The sequence below is a fragment of the Diplotaxodon limnothrissa genome, linkage group LG13 (genome assembly GCF_057381915.1).
Source record: "Diplotaxodon limnothrissa isolate DT_005_m linkage group LG13, D_limnothrissa_male_GT1.1, whole genome shotgun sequence".
In the NCBI taxonomy this organism is placed as follows: domain Eukaryota; kingdom Metazoa; phylum Chordata; class Actinopteri; order Cichliformes; family Cichlidae; genus Diplotaxodon; species Diplotaxodon limnothrissa.
The window spans coordinates 23696848-23724564 of record NC_140608.1 but is presented as its reverse complement, the minus strand read 5'-3'; the positions used below and the strand labels follow the sequence as shown (position 1 = coordinate 23724564).

General features: G+C 41.3%; 2 protein-coding genes across 3 annotated transcripts in view; one reads left to right on the top strand and one right to left on the bottom strand.

The window, feature by feature from the left end:
- The window catches only part of cfap46 (cilia and flagella associated protein 46), a 79835-nt gene extending 57580 nt beyond the window's left edge, over positions 1-22255 (bottom strand). For both annotated transcript variants that reach the window (XM_085369554.1, XM_085369553.1), the window contains exons 1-9: positions 22207-22255; positions 22012-22133; positions 19691-19822; positions 19312-19376; positions 18259-18423; positions 2672-2795; positions 1936-2030; positions 934-1089; positions 649-748 (exon numbers count right to left, since the gene is read on the bottom strand). In XM_085369554.1, the coding sequence (XP_085225680.1) occupies positions 649-748; positions 934-1089; positions 1936-2030; positions 2672-2795; positions 18259-18423; positions 19312-19376; positions 19691-19822; positions 22012-22133; positions 22207-22255 (1008 nt within the window). The remainder of the gene's footprint in view (positions 1-648; positions 749-933; positions 1090-1935; positions 2031-2671; positions 2796-18258; positions 18424-19311; positions 19377-19690; positions 19823-22011; positions 22134-22206) is intronic.
- Positions 6750-15501, top strand: LOC146620333 (uncharacterized). Its single transcript, XM_085369552.1, has 3 exons — positions 6750-7248; positions 7359-7527; positions 15264-15501. Exons 1-3 carry the CDS (start codon positions 6759-6761, stop codon positions 15388-15390), a joined length of 786 nt encoding a protein of 261 aa, XP_085225678.1. The 5' UTR covers positions 6750-6758; the 3' UTR covers positions 15391-15501.
- Positions 22256-27717: the final 5462 nt, after the last annotated feature.

Sequence of the window (27717 nt, the reverse complement as noted above, 5' to 3'; positions counted from 1 at the left end):
ACAGCCTTGCGAACACGGGTTCAGATTTGGGCAAAAGAAAAAGTTCACATTTCTAAATAGGCAGTGACAGACTTACAGTAACTTTGAGAATGCTAAGTTACTGTAAGTCAAACGCAATTAATCTCACGTATTGTCAAGGGCCTGTTTTTATTATTAACCTTTACTAGAATAGCTTTGCATGATTCACAGCTCAAAATAATCCTTATTTATTCTGTGCTTTCCCATCAATTTGTCCACTGTCTGAAACAAACTGCTTTAGTTCCCATCCTCCCTTATTTCTTCTGATTGGCGGCTCCTTATAAACAGAAGGTTTAAACAGTTTGGGGGTACTGCTTCTGTGGTCACAAAAATTAGGGATATGTGCTCTCACTGACATCACAGGGAGCCAAGAGTAGAAACAGCAGAGCAGTGAGAGCAGTCTAAAGCCTGAGTCCCGGTTTAAAGTGATTAACTGTACGTATGCTAACCTCATTATTTAAACGTTACATAAGAGCACTCACCATTGTACCTATGACAAAAAATAAGGAAAGGCATAATAGGTCACAGTTAATGTCAAACCCATGCATAAATTTGCATATTTGTAAACTGTGTGCAGTTACATCTTCTGCCCCTACTGCCCGAGGTTTTAAGAGAATATCGGACACTCACAGCTTCTCCCGACGACTTTAGCTCTTTCAGACAGTCGGCAGCTACTTTCTGATGCTTCACTTGCAAGGCCAGCAGAGCCAACTCCAGGAGGAAGGCAACTCTGCAAATCCCAGATAAAACATAATTTATACAATTCACAATCCTTCAGTACAGTAATCTGAGACATGTACTGCCCCTGGGATAGCCATGTGTGGGTTTATGGTAGAGAGAGGTTTAGGAAGAGAACAGGGAGCAATAAAAGGTAATCTCGCAGGAGATTTGATCAGGACACTTTAGGTCACAGACCTGTCAGATGGCTGGATGGGTGTTGAGCTCTGAAGAGGACTGGAGTTCAGAGGTGTAGCAGGCTCTTTGCTACAGTCCACCAAGAGATGGAAAATCTCCTCAAGCCTAGTAGAATTCTCTTTTGTCAGCATGACCTTGTTAAGTCCTCCCAACCTGCTACAACATCAGGAAAACTCTCTTTACATTAATGTACATGCATGTGAGCATCCAGAATTAAACTGATACTTTCATTTGCCCTTTAACAGACTCACACAAAACAGTGCATAAACCTTAGGCTAAATAACCTATATGGTGCTGACGACGGCCGAGTCTGACTTAGTCATGCTGTCACACTGAAATGAGGAGCCATAAGGAGCTGTGACATGTCGAGTACATGCCTGCAGAAATGGGCTGGGGGATGGGACTGTACAAGAATACGCCACACCAGCAGACATGGTACTGTACTACAAATGTGTTCAGGCCAGCAGAAAAACATGGCTGCCACAGGATGCGCTGAGAGCCAATGGATGATGGACCCGCTGACCTTTGTCTCCCAGTTTTTAAATGTATCTGGAGGCATAAAAATTTTAATATAAAAAAACCCCACAATAAAATCCTCACTCTAAGCGCTACATCTTAAGATAACATTGCAAAGAATAAAATAAAGACATACGCAGGTTAGAAACACGGAATACTAGATTTAAAATTTTTAGACCTTTAAACAAGATCATAACTGATCAGGTTTAGGACTCAACCTGCCTCTATTGTTAGAAGCATTGTAAAAACAATAAACATGCAGTCAATCAGAAAAGCCTGCTTTCAAACAGTTTAAGTTCCAAAGCAAGCATTTCTGGAGCAGATCAAGTGCTTCTTTTTGGTGACACCGTACATCTTGTTTTTCCTAGCGACAGATAAAAATGCAAACGACTTTCATCCTGACAGCACAAAAACGACACTTTCAGCAAAACAAACCCTCCAGCAAAAAAAAGCAAACATTTATATGAATGTAACTCAGAAACTTACTTTTTTAATTCCTGCATTTTGTAAATGACTGCTAACGTAGTGCATTCCCTGCTTGTTTCCAGGAGGACATCACTGTCTGACAGCTGGTGTCGCACCTAAGAAGAGTGAAGTCGGAAGTTATGCTTTATTATCAGGTTATGACAGGGTTGAATTTTATGATTAATGTCAAGATCAAGGAGTTTAGCGAGCTATTGTTATGCATGTAGTGCAAATAAGACTCCTGAAGACATCTGAATGGTGTATTTTCATATTATAAGACTTGTATAAAGATACAATTAAAGTTTAAATAGCATTCGTTCTGAGGTCTGATACATGGCAATCTTAATGCCCCCAAGGGTGAATCAGAAGCTCAACCATGAAACATGAGCCAATCATGTTGCTGTGTTGAGTAGGTATCAACACGCTTATTGTTTTTTTTTGTGTTACTGCATCTATAATGTCTACTCTAATTAATGCTTTGTTAACTGCTCTGTCGGGACAAGCCAGAGATCTGGACACGTGTTGAATTGGACACGGACAGGAGAAGTACAGCTCTAAACTTTATTTGGGGCAATGTCACAAACCTTTAAGGTAGTTTTACAGAACTTTAATAAATTTATTAGACCACTTCTGTGTAGATATATCAATATCTACTTAAAAAGTATCCACCTAAAAAGTAGATATTGAGGATATATTTAGTTATTACTGAATGTATAAGCAACCAAAAACTGCCATGAAAGCAACATGCTGTGTTTACCAATAAAGTAAAGAGTCCTGGGTAAAGTTTTGGAGTATGCGACTTGATGAATTCTTCTGTAACTTTTGCAAAACTTGTTGCATCCTCAACCTTCTTTGAGTCCACAAGACATTTGATCAGGTGCCTGAGCAGAAACAGAGACAGAGAGCAAACATGTGGGCATGTGTCAGTGCTATTAGCCAAGTGCTCAGTTTTTCTATGCTACTGAACATTCAATGTAATTAATATGCCAACAATCAAATAACAGCCTTTCTTTTCTGAAGCTTGTCATGTTCACACTTGTGTGGCATGAGCTATCTGATATTACTGTGCTGGTGTTGTTACTACAACATAAGTCATGTTATTCAAGGACTATCTTAGGGAAAAAGACAGCAGTGGGTGAAGGTGCCTTTAGGGCGTTCTGGCAGAAAAGCTTTCTGACAAAAACACTCTAAAGTAGAAAGGCTTTCAGAAGTCAGGGCTACAAAGTTAATGTGAGGAGCAGGTTGGTGGTGGATGTATGGATCCGCTTCACCTGACAGACTGGGTAGTTTGTTCTGTGTAAAACCAAAAGTCAATGTTCACTTTTATTTTCTTGTACTCAGTTCAAGAATATTTCTATTATTTCAGTTTAAGTTTGGTTTGGTTTAGGAAAGGACTGTGGTCTGGGTTGAAACTGCACTGTAAAAAAGGGCAGTGAAATTGACATAAAAACCATGTAAAACCCCTACAGAAATGTATAGTAAACCCCAAAACACAACTTTCCTGTTTCGATCACAGTGAATTATTGTAAACCTTTAAACAGAATGTTCCTGTTATATTTACAACATGAATGTGTGATTATAATCAAATTTATTGGTTAAAACTACAAATACTGTGAATAAAAACAGTGAAACACCGTAATACTCATAACCAAACAATCATGTTAATTTGACATGCAAATACTGTAAAAATCACAGTTTTAGTCAGTTTTTCTTAAAAACACATGACCTATAAGTCACTTTACAACTGCATGGATGTACTGGGCCTACTTTTAACATGATTCATGAAATGATGCAAAGTCATGGATAGGACTAATAAAAATGTTTTCACAGAAGATGTCATTGTGAACCTGAGAGGTTGCCTCTCCATTTATAGGCTATATAAAAATATACAATTAAAATTGTTTACATCATGTTTTTTTCTTAAATCATTCGGGCTATTTGCAGCCTATTGTAGGGTAACCAATAAGAAATTATTATTTAACGACTAAGTAATGCTTCTGTCATAATGCTTGTATTCTTTATGTTTCTTTTAATTGCAATGTGATACTTAGACTAGAATACTTTTTTGGGTTAGGTCAGCAATGTCTCATTATTACAGGCTAAACAAACTTACAGTGCCTCCCATAGGATCTCTATGGTGCCTCATCTCCACAGAGCTGTAAGCTACTTCAGGCCACTCACGTTGCACTGAGCGCGCCTAATTTTGAATGTGCATCTGAAGCTCGTCTCTGATTGGATAATGACGTGAGGGCGGGAGGAGAAGAGCGCCTAGTTCACGAACTTAGCTAACGAGCCAGCACTAGAGAAGAAAACGTCGAACTTTCAGCAACTACCTTGTTAGGACAAATTACAAACATACGATTTCAAGTGTTTTTTGAGGATCTGTGTTTGTTCGTCAGAAAGTCTGCACGGTAAGTTCAATATCTTGGCGACGTTTTTTCGAGATAAAAGCACCAGTTGATATTTAGACCAATGCTCATAACCTAGGGCTAGCATGCTAGTTCAGCTGAAAAGCACAGGCAAACTTTTGAAATACTAAAAATGATCATCTGCGTCTTTTGTAAAAAGGTATTGGTCACATTAAGAGGCTATGTAGTACATTGCAGAGTGCATAAGAATGAGCCTTGTTGTATTTTTAAATGTGTTGGCGCCAATTGCAGCCAAACATTCACCACGTACTCTGCTTTCAAGGGGCATTTTTATCGTGTGCACAATGCACCTGCACTTCAAGCTACTCCTAAAGCTCTTGTTGCAGATTTTAAATGTGCGGTTTCATTATGTGCCCGCCATTTTCAAACAGTGAAAGAGCTAGTGTCTCACTTAAACGATCATATTGCAGAGGGCAGGTCTGTGTCATGTCCAGTAAGTGGTTGTAAGCATATGTTTACAAAAAAGTCATCATTTACTTCTCACATGTGTAGGAAGCATAAAGCTTGTTCTCCAGATGGTATTGATGACATGTACAAGGAATCTTGTCCTCAGCCCCCAAATGATTGATTGGTGACAAAGTACAAAACCATGAGGATGAAGTATGGCAGTTAGCTCTCCAGTTGAAAGACATTGTGGATCTTATTTGTGCTCAGAGCATTTCCTTGTCCCAGATAGCATTCGCTGACATTTTGATCCAAGAATATTTGGAGATGAGAGAGATGTTGTTTCCTGGAATTAAACTAAAACCCAAGCACCACTATTTGCGCCATTATTCAGCACTGTTGTTGAAATTTGGTCCATTGATGAGGTTATGGACGCTTAGGTTTGAATGTAAACACAGTTACTTCAAAAGATGTGCCAGACACTTGAAAAGCTTCAAAAATATTTGTCAAACTTTGTCAACACGTCATCAGATGTATCAGGCTTATCTTTTAGCAGGGCAAGAATGCCGTGAACTGCTGCAAGTCAAGGAGAGCTGTGCGTTTTATCCCAACCTCTACAGTGACACTATTCAGCATGCGGTCAGGGAGTTAGCTTTTTCAGAAAGCAATACCACAGTTACCACAGACATTCAGTACAAGGGCACTGCATATAAAAAGGGACAGTTTCTTGTGTACAGAAATGACGAGTGTATGGAGTTTGGTGAACTTCTACTCATCTTGATTCAAAATGACACATCTGTGTATGTTCTAATGGATATCCACAAAGGCATCTTCCTCTCAGAATACCATCTGTATTCTGTGACAAAGGACAGTCTTGGGTTACAGTGTATCAACATTAATGACCTGCCTGATTTCTATCCTTTGGTATCATACATTCTTCAAGAATACAGAGTCATTCCACTAAAGCATAGTATTGTGGCAAAATAATGTCCAACTAATAGCTCACTTCTCACTGTAAATAGTTTAACATTAATATAAGTGTCACGTAATCCACACCCTGCTCCATCAAGTGTATGAACTGTATGTGATTTTCTATTTTGTTTGGATGTGGCATTTCTTCTTCAGTGCAAGTATGAGTGACTCAGAGCGAACCTTCCTAGATGTCGCCATCACGGAAGTCCTACCAGAACTTCAAGCTGTGAACAAAAACATCCTGGAGGAGCACTTGCAGTCCATTGGAGTTGAGACAAGTGATGATCTACGCTTCGTAACGGAGGCAGATTTGATGACAGCATTAAGACCTGTACAAGCAAGAAAGCTTCTTTCTGCTTGGAAACAGAAATGTAAGTAAAAACAACAAACAACTATTCAAACTCAAAAGCAGAGATGGTCATGAACAGACATACAGTGTGAATCATAATTGTATTTGTTTTGTAATTTAAAGACCAAACTCCAGAGAACAGCTCGCTATCATCTGTGGAAGCCTCATCAACCCAGTCGCTGTCATTGCTCTCACTTTCACCCCAAAGTCTATCGTCGACCTCTTCCAGCAGCCCAGGATGTGACACACAATGGGATGACAACTTTGAAATTCCATGGAGTAAACTTCCTGCAGAAGTGATGCATTTTCTTGAGAGGGGGAAAAGGCCTCGCCCAAAACTGAGGAGGCAAATGGTCCGGATTGTTGTGACTGAGATGATGGAAAAATGCCCTCATGTAGGTAGAAAACATTCAATTGACATTGCAAGAAAAATGGTGGCAAAATATCCCAATTCTCTGCAAGATTTAATAGAGGGTGAGATTGTTGGCGCAGGCTACCTTTCACTTGTCAAACAGTTGCAGAACAGAATTGAAAATGTAAGGCACACTTCAACACCCAAAATAAGAAAAAGAAAACATCAGACTGACTCAGACCACACAGACGAGATCCCTTTAGAAGAAAGAGCAGCCATGCAGGATACATACGGGTGCATTAAATGGAATGTAGAATTTCTGCCTCTTGAAGAAACTCCAGAGAGCCAACAGCAAAAGATGGAAAAACTCAAGGTGATGTTCCAGCAAGCTGACACCAATCCAGAAGAGGTAAAAAGTCTAATGAAGTCCACTTACTACACACAACGTCTGCATGTCAATCAGGGGAAAAGTATCAAATGCCTTAGGGAGGAGTGGCCGTTTTGGTTTGATGAACTTGGCATGTCTGTCCACTTCAAGGAACTTACTGGGATTGACCTCAAAGAGACATTCACACGTAATTTGGATTTGAAGGGGAAAAGGCTACTGGACTACTTGACCACAGTTGCTGTCAGCAAAAGCAAGGTGTTCCTTCAGACTTATGCAAGGCTTCAGAGGATGCGGGGACCGCAGAGTGGCTGCTCAGATGATGTGAAAGAGATGGTCCTGCTTCTGCTCAGCTACTTTGAAGAGAAGGAGGAGTCCATGCTTCTCTGTGTTGAAGATACATGTCTGGCAGATGAGGTACAACTGGAGCAAGTGCCTCTGACACCCACTATTATCGTGTGTGGTAAGTCTGTTTCATAGCTCTCTCTTTTTTTTTTTTTAAGTGCACTTTTTATAGAATGTCATGTGACTGCCGTGTTTATTGATATAACCTGTTAAATAATTTGTTCACAGGACAGTCCTGCTATTCCTCAAGAAGATACATGCTGAGTGTTGATCGGAACCTCGTCAGCACAAACATATCCTCCTTCATTTCTGCACTGTGCCTCATGTTCGGGAGCTACTACAATTTCAACATCCATTATCCATCTGAGCTGGCTTCCACTTTAGAGTTTCTTCAGAGGTGAACAAATATGGCTTTGTTATTTCTCATAACTGAGACTCTGGGATCTGGAGTCTGGCTTTGATGTGGTTCGAGTCCAGGTCTGGCTCTGAGTCTCGGTCGGCTTTGGAGCCGGTTTCAGTTGTTTTTTTTCTGTTTTTTGTTGTTGTTTTTTTTGTTTGTTTGTTTTTTTTAAATACATTAACAGTCTGAATCCGGGTCCAAGCCTGGCCGAGACTCAGGGCTAGACCAAGCGTCAACTGACGTCTGACTACCTATAACCTTTGCTTTGGATTTTAACAATGCTAAAGTGTGACATATCACTGCTGTTCTGTCCTCACTAAGCGTTGTCCTCGTGAACGTAGACTCAGCTATACAGACAGCTAAACACTCTCCTAATCAAAATCCAGGGAACAGGCCAATGTGTTGAGTTGGATGATTTAATAAGGAAAAAGTGTGAAACTGTTGACAAAACCAGAAATAAACCAATAAAAATGTTGCCTCAATATACAGTATAACAAACATATATTCAAAAATATGAGCACAATATTTATCTGCTTAGTGAGTGCCCGAATAAAACATCAAATGAAATCACACTCATGATCAAAACGTTAAAGAAACCACATGACATATGAGCTAGCTTAACCTCACTAGCTTAGGTTATACATGCATTCAAATTAAATTCTAACTACAAACTATATCACGCCTTCACAACAAATAATAATGCACACAAGTTGTCTCAGTGATAACAAACAATATTACTCACAGATGATGCCGTTTATCAGCTTGTGAAGGCATGGATGGCAACAGATTAATGGAGGTGAAACTGCCTCTGGCTCGATCTTACAGAGTAAAAAAAATACACAAAAACAACCACTAGAGGGCAAACTGCTGCAGAACAGAAAATACCTAATGCCAGCATACTCCCCACCTGACATCCCCAGGATGTCAAACTGCACATCACTTGACAGAGTTTCTCTGCAACAGGAGTATAACTTCAGACACTGGCCTTAAGTAAAGTTTTGGAACACTGTCTCTGAAAACTTTCACCTCGACCTTCCTGACCTTCCCATCGTCACTTGGAAAAGTCCTTGTGATCAGTCCTGTGGGCCAGTCATGTCTCTTCAGTGAATTGTCTTTCATTAGAACAACGTCTCCGTCTATGAGATTAGGTCTCTCCGTTCTCCATTTCTTTCGACCTTGTAGACTACTGAGGTACTCCCTTTTCCACCTCTCCCAGAATGTGTTGGCCAAGCTTTGAACCTGATGCCACTGACGTCTGAAGATATTACTATCATCAAAGTTACCAGGAGGAACAGGAAGTACAGCAATCTTCTGAGTTAGCAGCATAGCAGGAGTGAGGATGAGAGGTTCGTCTGGATCTGTGGACACTGAAGTAAGTGGTCTGGAATTGACAATTGCAGTTACCTCTGCCATAAATGTTGTCAGGACCTCATGTGTGAGCTGAAAAGACCCAAGCTTGAGGAACATTGCGTCAAGGATCCGACGTGTGACACCGATCATCCTCTCCCAGCTTCCCCCCATGTGTGAAGAGTGGGGAGGGTTAAACAGCCATACACAGCCCTGATCAGACAGGTAGTTGGACACTTCCTTGTTGTTACAGCCTTTGGAAGTGATCCCAAGCTCTCGACAGGCTCCAACAAAATTAGTACCACAGTCTGACCTTAGCTGTTTGACAGGCCCTCTAACTGCAAAGAAGCGTCTTAGAGCGTTAATGAAGCTGGATGAATCCATTGATTCGATGACCTCGATGTGTATGGCACGCACGCTCATACATGTGAAGATGATTGCCCAACGCTTACTGTTGGCTAGCCCTCCACGTGTCCTCCTTGAGGTGACACACCATGGTCCGAACACATCCAATCCAACAAAGGTGAACGGAGGATCTGTACTCAAGCGATCAGCAGGCAGGTCTGCCATTATCTGCTCCTCCTCTCTCCCACGCAATCTTCGACATGTCACACAGTTGTAGACCAAACTGCTGACAGACCGTCTTCCTCCAACAATCCAGAAACCAGCACTCCTCAAAGCGCCTTCCGTCAAGTGTCGTCCTTGATGGCAGACTTGTTCATGGCAGTGTCTGATAAGCAAGGAGGTAACATGATGTTTACCAGGCATGATAACTGGCTGACCCTCTTCTGCTGTGAGCTGTGACTTTTTCAGTCGTCCTCCGACGCGGAGAAGACCTTCAGAATCAATGAAAGGACAAAGCTTGCTGAGAGAGCACTGTTTAGGGACCTGACCTCCCTTTTGTAAGCAGTGTATTTCTTCTGAATAGACCTGCCTTTGGACAGCAAGAAGAATTCTGATCCTTGCATGATGCAGCTGGTCTGGACTGAAAAGCAGCTTGCAGTTGTGCCAACCGTGGCAAGGACCTTCTTTTGCTGCCCTTGTAAAGGAGTAAGCAATGTGGCAGAGCCTGGCAATAGCTCTGGTGAGTGACCTCCAACTTGAAAATCGCTCAAAGCGTTTACTGCCCAGCTGAAATGACAAATTTGTGGCACAAGTCACTACTTCTGGACGTAGTTCCACATCTGTTGCGGGTTCAACTAGGCTGAAAGCTTCCTGTTTTAAGTGACAATGTTGCTTGTCTACAAGAAAGGCTGGTCCAGACAACCAGGAGGAAGCTGCAAGCTGGTTAGCTGGAATCGCTCTAGTTGCCTGGTCAGCTGGGTTGACATCAGAAGGAACATAGTTCCATTGGCTTTTGTTGGTTGAACGTCTGATCCTTTGTACCCTGTTATGAACATAGACGTAGAACCGTCTAGAGTCATTAAATATATACCCAAGCACTACTTTACTGTCTGAGAAAAGCTTGATGTCGTCTACCTGAATGTCCAACTCTGCAGACATAACCTCTGCCAGTTCCACTGCAAGAACGGCTGCACAGAGCTCAAGCCTTGGGATGGTGATGTCAGACTTAGGTGCCAACTTTGTTTTCCCAAACAGGAATCCAACTTCGCTATGTCCTGCAGCATCTGTGACTCTCAGATAAGCAACAGCAGCAATAGCTTTGGTAGATGCATCACAAAAGATACAGATCTCCTTGCTCTGAGCTGTGGAGAGTGGGACCATTGTGTAGGCCCTTGGGATCTTCAACTCTCTTAGGTCTTGAAGAGATGTGCACCACCTCTGCCACTGTTCAAGCTTTTCTCGGGGCAGTGGTGCATCCCAGTCACAAGTCTCAGTAGTGAGTTCTCTCAAAATGAGGCGGCCCTGAACACTGAAGGGAGCAGCGAACCCCAACGGGTCAAATAAGCTGTTGATAGTAGACAACACACCCCGACGTGTAAAGGGTTTTTCTGCGCAGTCCACATGGAAAGTTAGAGTATCTGTAGCAAGATCCCAACCAAGACCCAGGCTGCGCTGCATGGGAGGGGAGTCCTGACCCACGTCCAGGTCTTGCAGGTTGCTAGCAAGATCTTCAGCTGGAAATGCCCTCATGACCTCAACACTGTTAGACACAATCTTGTGTAGTCTGAGGTTGGATTGCGCTAGCATGTCTTGTGCACCTTTCAGCACTTTGATGGCATCTTCTGCACCGAGGAAAGATTTCAGGCCATCATCAACATAGAAATGTCTGTGCACAAAGCTCCGCACTTCGGGTCCATAGTCCTCTTCACCCTCCATAGCCGTCCTCTTCAGGCCATAAATGGCCACAGCTGGCGAGGGACAGTTACCAAACACATGAACCCTCATGCGGTACTCCAGCACTTTGTCATCAAGTTGGTGGTTACGAAACCACAAGAATCGGAGGTGGTCCCGATGATCCTCCCTCACTAGGAAACTGTGGAACATCTGTTGAATGTCTGTCATCACAGCCACTGGGTCCATTCTGAAACGCATGAGAACCCCAATTAGGGTGTTGTTGAGGTCCGGGCCTTGTAAGAGCACATCATTCAATGAGATGCCTTTGAACTGTGCGCTTGAATCAAAGACGATCCTTATTTTTCCCGGTTTCTGGGGGTGATAGACACCAAAGGAAGGTAAATACCAATACTCTTTGTCAGGCTCTGGTGGAGGAGCTGGCTCAGCGTGTCCATTTTTGAAAATATCCTCCATGAAATCTATGAAATGATGTTTCATCTCCGGTTTCCTATTCAAGGTACGGCGAAGTGACATCAGTCGGCTGAGGGCTTGCTCTCGATTATTTGGTAAACGTGGTCTTGGACTACGAAATGGCAGGGGAGCCACCCAGCTGTTGGAATCATCTTTCTTGAACTCCTTGTTCATGATCTGGAGGAAGATTTCATCTTCGATGGAGGGTGCCAGCTTATCATCCTCTTTTGAATGGCTGAAGACCAGCTCACCTAAGCTTGGCCGACTGGAAGTCAGTGTGTCAGGGGATATTAGCTGTTCCTCTATGAACTTTTCTTTGCAGATGATCCTGTTCTCACAAGGCTTGAAGTAGCTTGGTCGTCCATTCTCAAGGACATTGGTCTTGCATGTGTTGACAGTCGGCCGGTGAGCCCCACCGAGACAGACGTCACCGACTATTACCCAACCCAGGTCCACTTGTTGGGCATAAGGGTCGTTGTGACGGCCGTTACGCTGACTGCGCACTTTGTGAACTCTGATGATGTCCCTCCCAAGTAACAAAAGTATCTCAGCTGACGCATCAAGAGGAGGGATCCTGTCAGCAATACACCTGAGATGCTTGTGGCTTTGGGCGGCTTCTGGAGTAGGGATTTCGTCCCTATTATTGGGAATCAGGTTGCACTCAATAAGAGTCGGCAATGATAAGTGCAACTGTCCATCAGCTGACTCCACCATAAATCCAGAGGCCCTTCTTCCAGCAGTCTCGGTGATTCCTGAGCATGTTTTGAGGGTATAGGGGGAAGCCTCACCCTGGATGTCAAACATGTCAAAGAATGCTGATCTGGCTAGCGACACATTGCTTTGGTCATCCAGCATCACGTATGTCCTCACCTTTTGGTCTGGGCGACCCTTGGGATACACACTGACCAGACAGATTTTGGAACATGATTTACCTTTAAGACCCTGACCACACACGGCTGTGCATGAAGAGGCTGCTATGTCAGTGACACACTCGGTAGGCTCCCCACCATGCTCTGCAGAAGGTGGTCTGGAACTTGGAGCCCAAGGTGCCGGTCCAGGATGGAGTGCTGCAATGTGCCGGTCGCTGTCACACTCAGAGCAGTGGGTGTCAGCTTTACACTCTTTAGCTTGGTGAGTTGCTGAAGCACAACATTTAAAACATATGGAGTGCTCCACCAGGAAGCGTCTTCGCTCTGCAAGTGGTCTTTCTCGAAAGCCTCTGCATTTCCTGAGGGAGTGAGGTTTCTTGTGGAGAGGACACTCTCTGTCTAGATCAACGGTGAGTCCTTTGGAGGACTGAGAGGTGGGGGGGTTTCCTACCTCAGTTTTACTTACGGATAAAGGAGGTTTGGATTTCCATTGTTTGGAGAAGGATCCGTCACCTTTGAACACAGCTGAACTGAAGTTAGCAAAAGCAAAGCTAGGATCATTTCTCATCTCTGCATGGTTATACACGAAGTCCACAAAAAATGAGAAAGGGGGATATGGAACTTGGTGCTCCCTCTTATAGCGAGACCCCTGAGTTATCCACTGTTCTTGGACATTGTGGGGCAGTTTCTCCGCTATAGGGTTTATTCCCCTTGCAGTGTCTAGGAAGCTGAGCCCTGGCAAATATCCTTCTTGCTTAGCAGCTTCGATCTCTAGGAGCAGGTCTCCGAGTTCTTGAAGCTTCTGGTGATCTCTATTTGAAAGCTTTGGGAAGTGGTTCAATCTATCGAAGAGAGAAGCTTCAATGGCCTCTGGAGAGCCATAACACTTGTCCAGCCTTCGCCAAAGCATGTTCAAACCCATGAATGGATTGTTGACATAAACTGCCCTTATCCTCTTGGCGTGGTGTAGCGACTCCCCACCAAGCCACTTAATGAGCAGGTCCAGTTCTTCACTAGGTTTGAGGCTAAGTCCCTCCACAGCGTTAACAAAGCTAGATTTCCATGACAGATAACTAGCAGGCTGGTTATCAAACACTTTTAGTCCAGCTGTGACAAGGTCTCGACGCGCCAGATATACAGCTAACTCAGATACACCTTGAGCCTCCAGTGGTGAGCGGGGTGGAAGTTGGTTTGTTGAGTCTGTGCAGCGATGTGTGTGCATGGAGGGGACATCTCTATCTGTGTTAAAAGGCAGAGGGTCAGGGCGATTCTTTCTCTGGTTGCCTGGGTGCAGGCCTTCAGCCGAGCAAGCAGAAGGATACGGCTGTTGTGTGTCACGACTGACGCAATGAACTTTGATATCTGGGAGGTGTCTGTGTTGTGGTACAGAAGCAGCAGCCTGTGTTTCTTTCTCATTTTGAGCTAAAGCATAACTCTGCCCTGAAGAGAAATGTGCTTGGATGAACTCACCAGTTCGCTGTAATGACTGCTTCGTTGCTTGAGCATGACTGGCTTTACTCCCAAGGTCACAGTTGTCTAAATCCGCAGCAGCCTCAAACACTTGAGCCTCTGCTGAGGCAGCCTCAGCTTCACACTCTTCTTTTAGTGCATTCAATGTAGCCTCTATGCGTGCTTTCTCCACTTGCATGTCTATTTGACGTTTTGCATAGGCTGCTCGTGTGCGTGCAGCTTCCGCCTTTGCACGAGCTTTAGCAGCAGCGGCACTAGCTGAAGATTTATTTGAACTTTGCTTGGAAAATGCAGCTGAGGCAGCACACTCTGACCTAACCTCCAGGCTCTGAATATCGGCGTCAATAGGGTTTGAGCTGGACATCGTTTAATACAGGCAGGTGAATGGGTCTTCAAATCCCGTAAAAAGATACAGAAGAAGCGAACGTAGCCTCTTTGATGTTTTTCTTCTACTTAGTGGTTACTGGTGGCGAAGAAATAGGCTGCCGAGATTCCTTCAAAGCTTGATGTGATGATTCATCTTTTCACTGTTCTGTCCTCACTAAGCGTTGTCCTCGTGAACGTAGACTCAGCTATACAGACAGCTAAACACTCTCCTAATCAAAATCCAGGGAACAGGCCAATGTGTTGAGTTGGATGATTTAATAAGGAAAAAGTGTGAAACTGTTGACAAAACCAGAAATAAACCAATAAAAATGTTGCCTCAATATACAGTATAACAAACACATATTCAAAAATATGAGCACAATATTTATCTGCTTAGTGAGTGCCCGAATAAAACATCAAATGAAATCACACTCATGATCAAAACGTTAAAGAAACCACATGACATATGAGCTAGCTTAACCTCACTAGCTTAGGTTATACATGCATTCAAATTAAATTCTAACTACAAACTATATCACGCCTTCACAACAAATAATAATGCACACAAGTTGTCTCAGTGATAACAAACAATATTACTCACAGATGATGCCGTTTATCAGCTTGTGAAGGCATGGATGGCAACAGATTAATGGAGGTGAAACTGCCTCTGGCTCGATCTTACAGAGTAAAAAAAATACACAAAAACAACCACTAGAGGGCAAACTGCTGCAGAACAGAAAATACCTAATGCCAGCATAACTGCAGAAGACACTCGTGAAGGGTGCCAATACTTTTGACCATGCATTGTTCACTTCCCCACAGCATTTTGGTTATACTTTGTCTTGAACGTGGTCATGGCCATGACTGTGTATATATATGTATATACTTAATTTTTACTTACTTTGTACGTGTATTTTAACTGATCAATTATAAAAATGCTTAATAAACTTTTATATGATTGTTATTCTACAGGTGTTTCTTCTCCATAAACCCAGAAAAAGGAACCAAAGTAGAGAACAAAAACTCAAAGCGTCGTCTCAGTGTGAACCCTCGAGTCCTCACCCTGATTCAGGATCTCGCCGACCACGAGTGGCGCTAAGCCTAAATCTTGACTCTCTGTGGACTGTTAGTTTTACTTTGTTAATTTTGTTCCACAATGTGTACTGGAACCTTTTACTGGTCGAATGCATGAAGCCAATTCATGAAGATGTTCTTTCTTTGTAGGAATGTTCTTTATTTACATAAGAAAAGAAAAAAACAACATGCTGCTACTGCAGTGTTTCTAGACCACATGTGTAGGTTTGTTTCACCACGTGGTTTTGCTGATGTTTTCTGACCAGGGCCATGGTTGTGGTGACAGCAGGGTGCGTGTTGCGTTGCACGGTGATTATGATCATTTTTGACACAATATGTGTTTTTTGTTTTAAAGTCTTAACAGGTTAGTTAACTTTTTCTGGTGGAGGGTCTAACAAATGCTTGTTTCATGAACATGGTTCTTGCTTTGCAGGAATGTTCCACAGCTTTTATAGCCTATATTTTGATTGAATTGTGTAGTTGCTGTGTGCCTTGCATATTGTGTTAGTTGGAAAAATGGATCCATTTGCTGTCATTTTGCTAATGTGGCTGCAAAATAAATTTCCCAAAAGTGATATTTTCCTCTCTTGTGTTTTCTCAAGATGTATTTTTGCATGTTTGGGTGTAGGCGTAGCAGTAAGAAATTTGCTGGGTTATGGTTAAAATTTTACATTAAAACATATAATATTCAGCATAGATTTTATGTATAATTTACAGAGCAGCTCCATTTAATATGCACAGTTTCACTGTAGTTCTACCATTTTAAATTAGTTCTTTGTACGATATTTCCCTGTTAATTTTGCAGTTTATGGATCCACAAAAAGCATTTATTACTTGTAAAAGATACAGGAAATAGTGTATTTATATATCACATCTATGTGTGAAATTAACTTCTTTTTCCTGTAGATTTAACAGTTTTAATCTGAGATTCATTCACTGTAAATCAATTTACAAGTTGCATCTGTAAAGCGTTTTTACAGGAAGTCCCTGGTAACCCCAGCTGCCAGGGTTTTCCTGTAAAAACAGCACGTTTTTTTTTTTACAGTGTGTGCTCGTCTGTGGATGCACACAAAACACTAGTCACAACTACAATGTGACATTGATTGTCCTGAGGCAACATATATAAATATATATATATATATGTATATATTTATCCCACCACAGGGATATCAGACAATGCTTGCCTCCATGGTCAATATGTAGCTTGGGTTTTAGACTTCCTGTCATACTAATACTAATACTAATATTAATGTACATAATATAGCAACATAATGAGCCAAATTTACTAAAGGGAGCAAAATAGCATGCAAGTGCAATCACCAAATAGGCCAAATTATGGGCGTGGTTAGTTTTATGGATGATTTTTAAACACAGACACAGTCAGTTCATTTTTGAGAATTAAATTTTAGTGCAATTGTCAGTAAATTGTGTGGCAGACATTTGTCAATCAGTTTGCATGCTTGATTTAAATGTTCTTCTTCCTAATGTTTTACCTGAAGAAACAAATTTCCAAGAATACAAACTGTTATGGAAATGTTAACAATAACCTGCAACACACCCAGTGAGCTTGATTTGAAGTGGGTTTAATTAACACATTGCAATGTGGAGAGAGCATCCCAGTGAAACACCAGGATCATCTCTGAATTTTGGCCACCGCCCTTACATCTTATATGCAGAGACACAGACAAAGAACATTCCACAAATGTGGAGGGGGGCTATACCTTCTCCCTCACAGAGAGAATTATGACCTTGTTTTCTGCTTGGCCATCACCTAAGGATTTACATCCCTGATAAGCAGAAGGAGTCCCACTATCTGTTTAACGTCTCCCATCACAATGGCCTCACTGTGTTAACATTCTACATGCATGCAAACTAGTGACAGGGGTACTCTTAATATAGTAAAGTGAGAAAGTGATATTACTATAACTAATGTGATATGATTAAATATGTGATTAATACATGAGAGAAGAAATTTGCCTCCACAAAGCACAACAGGATTAGTTACAAAAATCTCTGAGTTCCCACCTCACACGCAGTCTGGTCATCATGCTCCCTTTGTAAGTGCCAACAGTACTTTTTTTCCACACCAAACCCCAGTTTGCACTGGTGCAACGCATTAGTAAATCTGGACTAATGAGTCTTTAACTTATACAAATCAACCCATATATGGGTAAATGCAATGCATACAGCTGTGATGGAACATTTCACAACCAATGGTAAACTGGACATATTTTTCGTATTCTTATAATAGATGTAATGTAGCACGCCATGCTAATCTCATTATATTTATCATTGGGGCGACCGTGGCTCAGGGGGTTGGGAAGCGCATCTGTAACCAGAAGGTCGCCGTTCGATTCCCGGGCTCTCTGTCCTGGTCGTTGTGTCCTTGGGCAAGACACTTTACCCTCCCGCCTACTGGTGTTGGCCAGAGGGGCCGATGGCGCGATATGGCAGCCTCGCTTCTGTCAGTCTGCACCAGGGCAGCTGTGGCTACAACTGTAGCTTGCCTCCACCACTGTGTGAATGTGAGTGTGATTGAATAGTGGCATTGTAAAGCGCTTTGGGTGCCTTGAAAAGTGCTATATAAATCCAATCCATTATTATTATATCTGTCACTGACCCAACATTATATATATGAATGATACATTTTTGTCCTCTGATCAAAGATAAAACTAATATTTTTTTGAAAAATGATTAAACAGCTTGGAATAAAACAGATACTTGACTCTATAGAAGAAAAAAAGCAGCCCATTAACTGAGGCTAGATGAAGCTGTGGTCATAAATAAACTGCTGGTTAATAAGCTCAGTTCATTATCTCTATGAATTTTCAATGAGTATGAACCAAAATCACAACTGGACATATTAATGAGGTCTAAGTAAGAGAGCACTTGCATCATGAGTTCAGCCCTCCAGCTGTGGTCGTGGTCTGCCACCTCCTCCAGACTCTGCACCACCTGCCTGAGAGAGGGCACCAGGTGGAGGCTCCGCCCCGGCTGCAGAAGAGGTTGCACTGTCTGGAAGTACAGCACCGAGGCATTGAACACCATAAAGTGAAGTCTGTAAGGCACAAATCAAATGCAGAAGAAAGTAAACACCGAGCAATGAATTATTTATGTGATACACTTGCAAGCCATTTTATCTCTTAGTACGACTCAATTCAAACCAAGTGTCAGCTCTCTATGAGGAAGTCCTGTGAATTCCAAATGTGTGTGGATTAACAATCGACCAATGAGCCACAGGAGAGCGGCCCGCTGAATCTTTTCGATGTGAAATAAGTGGAATTTATGAATTTAAGCTACAGTTTTAAAGAAAACTCTGTGAAGAGACTGTTTGAGCGCTCCTAATTTATTCACCAGAGTGTGTGCTGTCCATTAGTGTGGGCTGCTTGAATTAGATATGTATTCCTTTGGTGTTAATTGGAATTCCTCATTGAGCCTTTTTATTGACAGGTTATGAGTTCATTAGCAAAGAAAACCAGTGCTCATTGCTTACAAAGGCTAACCGAGTACCTCCAAACGCATCCATCAAAGCAAATAACAAGGGAACGCATCTGTCACAATTTCTATTATTGCATCGATATGTGCATCACCCGTTTCACCCTGCTCACAGATGCATCCAGTCAGCTGTTAAAATTGAGATGAAAACACATTGAAAATGTTCCGCTTGTGAATAAGGGGTCGGGGTGAAGCATGAAAAATCGTGTTATATTTGATTCTTCTTCGTAGCATATTTCTGCGCATCAGACAGAGCCTAACCTATCACAGCTAAACAACATTCCCTGGTGAGAATGTCTGGCTTTCATTACGTGTTTTACCAGCGCACCTTACCGCTGTGGCAGCAACTGCCAAATAATATCAGAGATGATCAACTGTACGCAACAGAAAATGGTCATCCATCTTTCTCGACACTGTAACAACAAAGCCGAGCATACTCGAGGTTGCATACCTTGGTTCTTGCTTTGAAATCTCAATTGCTTTCAGAAAATACACCACAGCCTCCTCAAAATCCTCCTAAAATAGAAAATGATGCAAAAAGGGGACATGAGAACCTGTCAGAACATGGAAGCATAAAAACAATGACAAACAGTTTAGCAAAAAAAAAAAATTTAAGCTGCACTCAAATGTAGCAAAGGCCAATATTTGTTTGAGACCGAAGAAGCATGGTAAAACCGCTGGAGTTTGTTTGCAAAGCTGCTGCATGTTTTTAGTGCAAATGAGTACAGTATGCCGCTACAGTAATTGCATGTGTATATATCTCTGGGGCGCAGAAACACACACACACACACAACGCCCTTGAGGGTATGTGTCCAATTTACTGTCCTCACCACATTCCCAGTGGCTGGCGGAGACTTCAGCTGGCCCTGGCAGAGGTAGGCTTGACACAGAAATTGATTAGCCGGCGGATTCCCTTCAAAGTACATCTTTAGACACGCTGTGCTTATCTCCAAACAGCCCATCTGAAAACACAGAGACAGAGCGGCACAAAGGCCAGAGAGAAAAAGAAAAAAAATTCAGCCTCATCTGCAGTTAGATCGTGTAACCGGCAATTTTCCCTGTATGATGCATTATTAAAAACTATTGCGAAAGGGCTTAATGTATGGGGAGGTGCACATTTATTTTTTGCATGACAAATTAATTCCATGCTGTTTTACAAACTGCCTCCTGTTAATTGTAAAATTAATTCAAACTCAGCAGCTTTATACTCAGTGATGTGCAGCACTATCGTGGAAGATGATCATGCAGCAGAAATTTTTGTTCTGCAAGCTTTTATATGTGTTGTGAAGAACAATAAGTCAGGCTGGAAGATCACTGAATAAGTAAAACCTGACAGTAATGAGCAATGGATTAGTATGTTAGCAAATGTCTTAATACAACAAGAATATTTATGCTTCTCTGGAAAATTGAAGAACGGAACTGTACTGCGGATGAAGACTAATTCAGCATTCACTGACACTTAAGTCTTCAGGCTAAGCTGCATTTTCACAGAAAACTTGCTGCGTGATATAAAGGAGAGAGAACAAATCACATTATGGAATATCCCAGTGTTTCATTATACAAATATGTTTCCCTTGCCTTAGGACAGCTCAGCCTGTATTAGTGAATATTCATTGCTATTCCCTACTGGGAAAATAGCTCGATTAGAAGAACTAAAGTTACTGCACGAAAACAGTGACATAATGAAACGAGTCCTCCAGCAGGGAGGTCCTGCCGGCTTTTTTATTACCTTGATTTTTCTATATCAATACCTGTAGATACCATCAGCAACAAAGCACTGATGTTAATCAACAAACAACCCATCCAAATGTCTAGGACCTGCTTTATTTTGAAGCTTTAATAATTCAGGAGCTTTCACAGATGTAGCAGGCATTTACTTATAAAATGTAAGCTCCACATCTTCACAGTCAGATGCCAACCTTTTGTTCTAGGAGGCTGCTTGAAGCACCATGTCTTATGCCACAACTCAGCAGTCAGGAGCTTCTCACATCATAAAAAACGCTTCTCACAGCAGTTGAAAAGCAAGGTTGCAGGCACCTTCAGAGAATGTGTGTTCACATTATAGTCTTTCATACAAAGAAATTCAGCCTGTCTGATTCTGATGCTGACTGTAGGTTAATACGCACACATCTAAATTTGATGTATTCACTGATCTACCAACATAAACCTGGTGAGATTTTAAGTGATATGTGCGTGCGAACAACCTGACATAGTAGTGGTGGATAAGGCCGAATGATAGATGTGGCTATACCAGGTGATAGAAACATCAGGAAGAAATAAAATGAGAAGCTCAAGAGGGATGAGAGAAGCTAGAGAAGATGTGGAAGGTTAATGCACCAGTTGTCCTTGTGGCAATTGGCGCACTTGGTACAGTGACTCCCCCAAAACTGGGTGAGAGGCTCCAACAGATACCAGCAGCGAGAACTGAGATTTCTGTCCAGAAGAGTGCAGTCCTAGGAACAGCAAAGATAATGCACTGGACCTTCAAGCTATAAGACTCTGGTAGAGGACCTGTGCTTGAAGGATAGAAGACCATTATATATTAGTAGTAATAATAGTATTTTGTATTTTGATTCAACTTGATAACCCAAAATACTTTTTTTATTTTGAGAGAGGAACAAGAATGGAAACACATACAATGGAAACAAACAACAATGGCACATAACATTTTTTTGTTATGTTATGTGTTATGTTTTCATCACATTTAGAAGAAGTAATGGTAGTCTGCAAAGTCATTTTAAGGTAATTTTGCCCCCTCCTGTAGCTTTTAGCCTTTCATCCAAAAATACAGATGTGTGTGCAGAAAGTACAGGGATTCATAAATTAAAATAAATACACCTATCTACAATATACGCTACGAACAATAGCTACAAACATAGCCTGTTATGAGACATAATCTAATCAACTTGGTACTCTCTGATTCTCCAGTTACGAAATAAACAAGAAGAGTAATATAATTCAGACTAATTTAGCATACACTAAAGCATAAACATGTAATACTCAATACCTAATTGATAAAATAAGATTAGCACTGCAACCATTTTTTTTCTTTTGTTTATTTCCAACTCATCACCTCGACCCTGGTGGCAAAACGATCATCAAGTGAATTCTTCATCAACAGCTTCGACAGTAACTCCTCATCCTCTCTCACCTGTAGCCCAGCTTCGGCGCACAGGACGCACCACTCCGGATCAATGCGTGGAGTTCGTCCGCCGGTTTCAACTACTGCTGCCCCCTTGATTAAATCGTAGGCTGACTGCAGAGCTCCACAGTCTGCATGTACGAAATAAACACAGTAAGCTTGTTTTCACAACTCTTCATTTACTTAACTGACTGCGCGACAAACCTTTGTTCTCTTTAGCCTTGGCTAGATGCTGGCGAATATCTAAGTCCATTTCAAAGCGTTACTTAGCTAACGTTAAAGTAATGACAATTTACTTCTTTTTATTTCATGTCCCATTTAGCTGCTACTTTCTTGAATACAGAGCAACCCATCGAAAATAGCAAATACTTTCTTGAATTGTAGTAGCCAACAGTCAGTGCTTTTAGTTTGGGAGTGTTACTAAGCAACCGGGCTTGAACTACGGTGTACGGATAGGACAAAAAGGCTGGCTTTTGGTCGCGATCATTAACACGCCACCTCAGTTAGCAGCACTAACGTGACTTTCACTGGATTCTGTGAGTGAAATACAGAACTGGCAGCCTACAAAATATAAAGCAAACACTCTCAGTTAACTGGACTTCTCCACCAGTGGTATTGATGCTTTTTGAAGCACTTTAATGACATCACCTAATAAAAAGCCGAAGAATGTGCTGTAGTTTTAGTGACTACAACCCCCCCCCCCCCCCCCCCCCCCCACCCTCTATGGATAGTTTAGGTCTCACCTTTGGTGACTGGAGCCAATGAAGATGTAACACAGTCTGTGCTGTTGGTGTTTTATGGAGCATTTGATGCAATTATCTGACTATTATATGGTACAACCCATTCACAATTCTTTTATTAATACTAAAGCATGTGCTTCAGTAATCTAGTATTTCACGAGTCTGTTATTTGGTACTAGTTATCACATATTTGTCTGTGTGCATTGTACTAGTGTAGCTTGTAGATGCAGTTTGGTAGGGGTAGCAACCTAGCACCTTATGCTTCCATCTAAAATGGTCATGTAGGACTCCAAAAATCCAAAATGTCAGTGGCCAAAATATCAGTATTGAAGCTTTAAAATAACTGCAAAACCAGTGGTGGATTTCATGATTACAGTGGTCCATCTTTTATACTGCCTATGGTTACAGCACGACTTCTATAGTACATTTTCTACTCTGACTGAGCACTTTTGTGTTTTGGCATGTTAGCCAAGCAACTCTAAAAATAGAGCTTTTTAACCTGAATGAGATTTCTTTTTGGCTAATTCCTAAAATTATCTATATCTGTGCAGTGCACTTTGCTAACCAAGCTTGCTAACATTAGACAATTGTAATAAGTAAGACCTCCACATTCTTGTCCAAATATGGGTATTTATAGCTACAAAAAACCCCAACAAACAAAAGAAAAAAACTAAATATGTCACAATCCTTATATTACTAATATTATGGTAAAATATTATGATGAGTGTGAGCTCACGAACCAATGCCTATATCCATCTTTTATTTACAGTTTGGTAAAAACCTTAGCCTGTAGGCTTTACTGGCACGATGCATATTTTCACAATACATTTTTATTACTTCAAAAGGTATGAATAAAAATGAAAAGATGGTACATAACAAAAGCAAAATAACATCTCTCCCTCCCGCCGTTATGAACACACACACATACACACACACACACACACACACAGGGGTACAAAAAGCCCTTCTTTACTTCAAAGTGCATCATTATAGAAATCAGGTTGCTTAGTGTGCAAATGTAATTTACTTGGTCAAACCACATACTGCAGCAGATGTGACAGGGGACAAAGTCGAGAGGGAAGGCAAACGGCTGTGGCTGTACTTTCAGTACATACTTAGGATTCCAGGTTTGAGGTTTAATTGACAGAAGTATGTATTACCTGCCAGCAGTTCAAAGCAGCGTAGATAGCTCCTTGGTGGCCCTCAAGCAAATTTGTTAAGCAGTTCATCGTGGGGATCTGTCTTAAAATACACACAAAGCTTCTGGAATGGCTTTAAGTGTGAAATATATAATTATTTTCTGGAAGAGATTTTTCCTCTGTCACTTGACCTACTTAATGGTTTGAGTTGGCACTTCTATTTGTTACTTAAAATTTCACAACTGTCATGCCACAGTTCTGTTGCTTGTGACTTTATGTTTTATACTTTTGGTCTATGACTGAGTGGCAGAGAGAGAATTATCTATAGACTGGACACTTCAGAGGTGAAAATGGAGAAGAGATGAAAATCTCTGGGTCTCATAAAGACTTGGTACTTAAATGTAAGAATTTTTATGCAATAACTTTATATTACGTCACCAAATGCAAATATCAGTTAGACAACCATCATTTTTTTCATGACAGCTGTACTACAAGTAGGTTTTTAAAACTGAATTAAAAATGTATTACTAATTTTATACATTCCTTTATTTTACGTCATATACACACTGTTAAAGTGGTGGGTATTTATTTTCATCATGGTTAAAGTTTGAAACAATGAGGTCAGATTATGTACAGTAGAGGAAGAAATTATTTGATCCCCTGCAGTTTATTGTTAAGTTTATTGTTAAGTTTATTGTTATTTATAAGAAATTATTGGTAGTTTCATCTTATGGAGAGAGACACAATATAAGCCAAAATATATCCAGCTTGTAAATTAAGCAGGGGATCAAATAATTAGTTCTTCGACCGTAAAAGTCTGTAAACCAAAGTCTCAGGCTCCTGACTGCCCATTTGAAGCAATTTATTTCTATGCTTTCCACTGGATGATGTCATTGAGTGCAGATAGCACAATCATTTTGTGCCGAAAACAGGAGGACACTTATTGTTCAGACAGCCAATCAGTAGAAGGTTTGTGTAAAAGGAAAGGAGCTTGTTCCAGAGGACTGTGTTAGAGGATGAACTGAGGGCTCTACCAAGAGTTGAACAATAAAAATATGAATTCAATTCAATTCAATTTTATTTATATAGCACCAAATTACAACATAAGTCGCCTCAAGGCGCTTCATAGATACAGAGAAAAACCCAACAATCATATGACCCCTATGAGCAAGCACTTTGGCAACAGTGGGAAGGAAAAACTCCCTTTTAACAGGAAGAAACCTCCGGCAGAACCAGGCTCAGGGAGGGGCGACCATCTGCTGCGACCGGTTGGGGTGAGAGAAGGAAGACAGGATAAAAGACATGCTGTGGAAGAGAGACAGAGATTAATAACAGATATGATTCAATGCAGAGAGGTCTGTTAACACATAGTGAGTGAGAAAGGTGACTGGAAAGGAAAAACTCAATGCATCATGGGAATCCCCCGGCAGCCTATGTCTATTGCAGCATAACCAAGGGAGGATTCAGGGTCACCTGGTCCAGCCCTAACTATATGCTTTAGCAAAAAGGAAAGTTTTAAGCCTAATCTTAAAAGTAGAGATAGTGTCTGTCTCCCGAATCCAAACTGGAAGCTGGTTCCACAGAAGAGGGGCCTGAAAACTGAAGGCTCTCCCTCCCATTCTACTTTTAAATACTCTAGGAACAACAAGTAGGCCTGCAGAGCGAGAGCGAAGTGCTCTAATAGGGTGATATGGTACTACAAGGTCATTAAGATAAGATGGGGCCTGATTATTTAAGACCTTGTATGTGAGGAGCAGGATTTTGAATTCAATTCTGGATTTAACAGGAAGCCAATGAAGGGAAGCCAAAACAGGAGAAATATGCTCTCTCTTTCTAGTCCCTGTCAGGACTCTTGCTGCAGCATTTTGGATTAGCTGAAGGCTTTTCAGTGAGTTTTTTGGACATCCTGATAATAATGAATTACAGTCGTCCAGCCTGGAAGTAATAAATGCATGAACTAGTTTTTCAGCGTCACTCTGAGACAGGATATTTCTAATTTTAGAGATGTTGCGCAAATGGAAGAACGCAGTCTTACATATTTGTTTAATATGTGCGTTGAAGGACATGTCCTGGTCAAAAATGACTCCAAGGTTCCTCACAGCGTTACTGGAGGCCAAGGTAATGCCATCCAGAGTAAGAATCTGGTTAGATACCATATTTCTAGGCTTTTCAGGGCCGAGTACAATAACCTCAGTTTTATCTGAATTAAGAAGCAGAAAGTTAGCGGCCATCCAGGTCTTTATGTCTTTAAGACATTCCTGCAGTTTAACTAATTGGTGTGTGTTATCTGGCTTCATGGACAGATAGAGCTGGGTGTCATCTGCATAGCAGTGTAAATGTATGCTATGTCTTCTAATGATGCTGCCTAAGGGAAGCATGTATAATGTAAACAGAATTGGTCCTAGCACTGAACCCTGTGGAACTCCATAATTAACCTCAGTGTGTGAAGAGGACTCTCCATTTACATGCACAAACTGGAGTCTATTAGATAGATATGATACAAACCACTGCAGTGCAGTACCTGTAATACCTACAGCATGTTCTAATCGCTCTAATAGGATATTATGGTCGACAGTATCGAATGCTGCACTAAGGTCTAGCAGGACAAGCACAGAGATGAGTCCACTGTCAGAGGCCATAAGAAGATCATTTGTAACCTTCACTAAAGCTGTTTCTGTGCTGTGATGAGCTCTGAAACCTGACTGAAACTCTTCAAATAAACCATTCCTCTGCAGATGATCTGTTAGCTGTTTGACAACTACTCTTTCAAGGATTTTTGATATGAAAGGAAGGTTGGAGATTGGCCTATAATTAGCTAAGACTGCTGGGTCTAGAGATGGCTTTTTGAGTAAAGGTTTAACTACAGCTAGCTTGAAGGCCTGTGGTACATAGCCGATCATTAGAGATAGGTTGATCATATTTAAGATCGAAGAATTAATTAATTAATGAAGTTTTAAGTGGATATAGTAGGGCTGCCTTTAAAAGAATGCATTCGTTTTGTGTAAGTGATATTTTCAGTTCCTGTACACCGGCAGTAACAAGGCAATCTGGCCAACACAGTTGTTGCTTTATGGTGATGAATAGACTCAAATAATGCAAAATGTGTGAGCATTCAATCCACAATGCAGCTACAATACACCTGTCCTGCTGTACACATAGTTAACAAATACAAGATATTGTCGTTGTAATCATTTAACACTGAGCCAACATACGTCTGGGTGGGGGGAACCCCTAATAAAAGTCCAGAAACTTGGAACAAGGCCTCAGTATTTAATGTCATTGCAGAAAATGGAAATAACCTACCCCTAACCGACCCCCGAGAGCTTTTTAAAACAAGAGTAATATAACAGTTTAAAAAAATGAACGTGCCAATATTCTGGGGAAAAAAACAACCAGGGCATTTTCGCAGTGAACGCAATATCTGGCTTTAATTTACTGTCATTGAGGCTGCTTTAGGAATTGTTCATATTCACAAAGAACCATCTTGGACTACATAAAAAGAAAAGCCTGGACTTTTTTCTAAGCAAAATTTAATTTAAGCCATGGAAGAGCGAGTTGAAATCCAATCCAGCAAATAAACGAAAAGCTCCAGTCAGGGTTCAGTAGCTGATTTTACTTCCATTCAGCTTCTGTTTACACCCCATCATGAATATTATTTTGCCAAAGCACGGCATGTTTGCATCGCGGTCTCTTGTAAACTGAGAAAGGAAATTGAAATGCCATTAAGAGATGATCCACGAGCAGCGAGTTATCTTTGGACTGGTGCACAGACACCAGCCACATTTAATGAGGATATAACCACATGACACAATCTTGTCAGCTGCACTGATGCACAC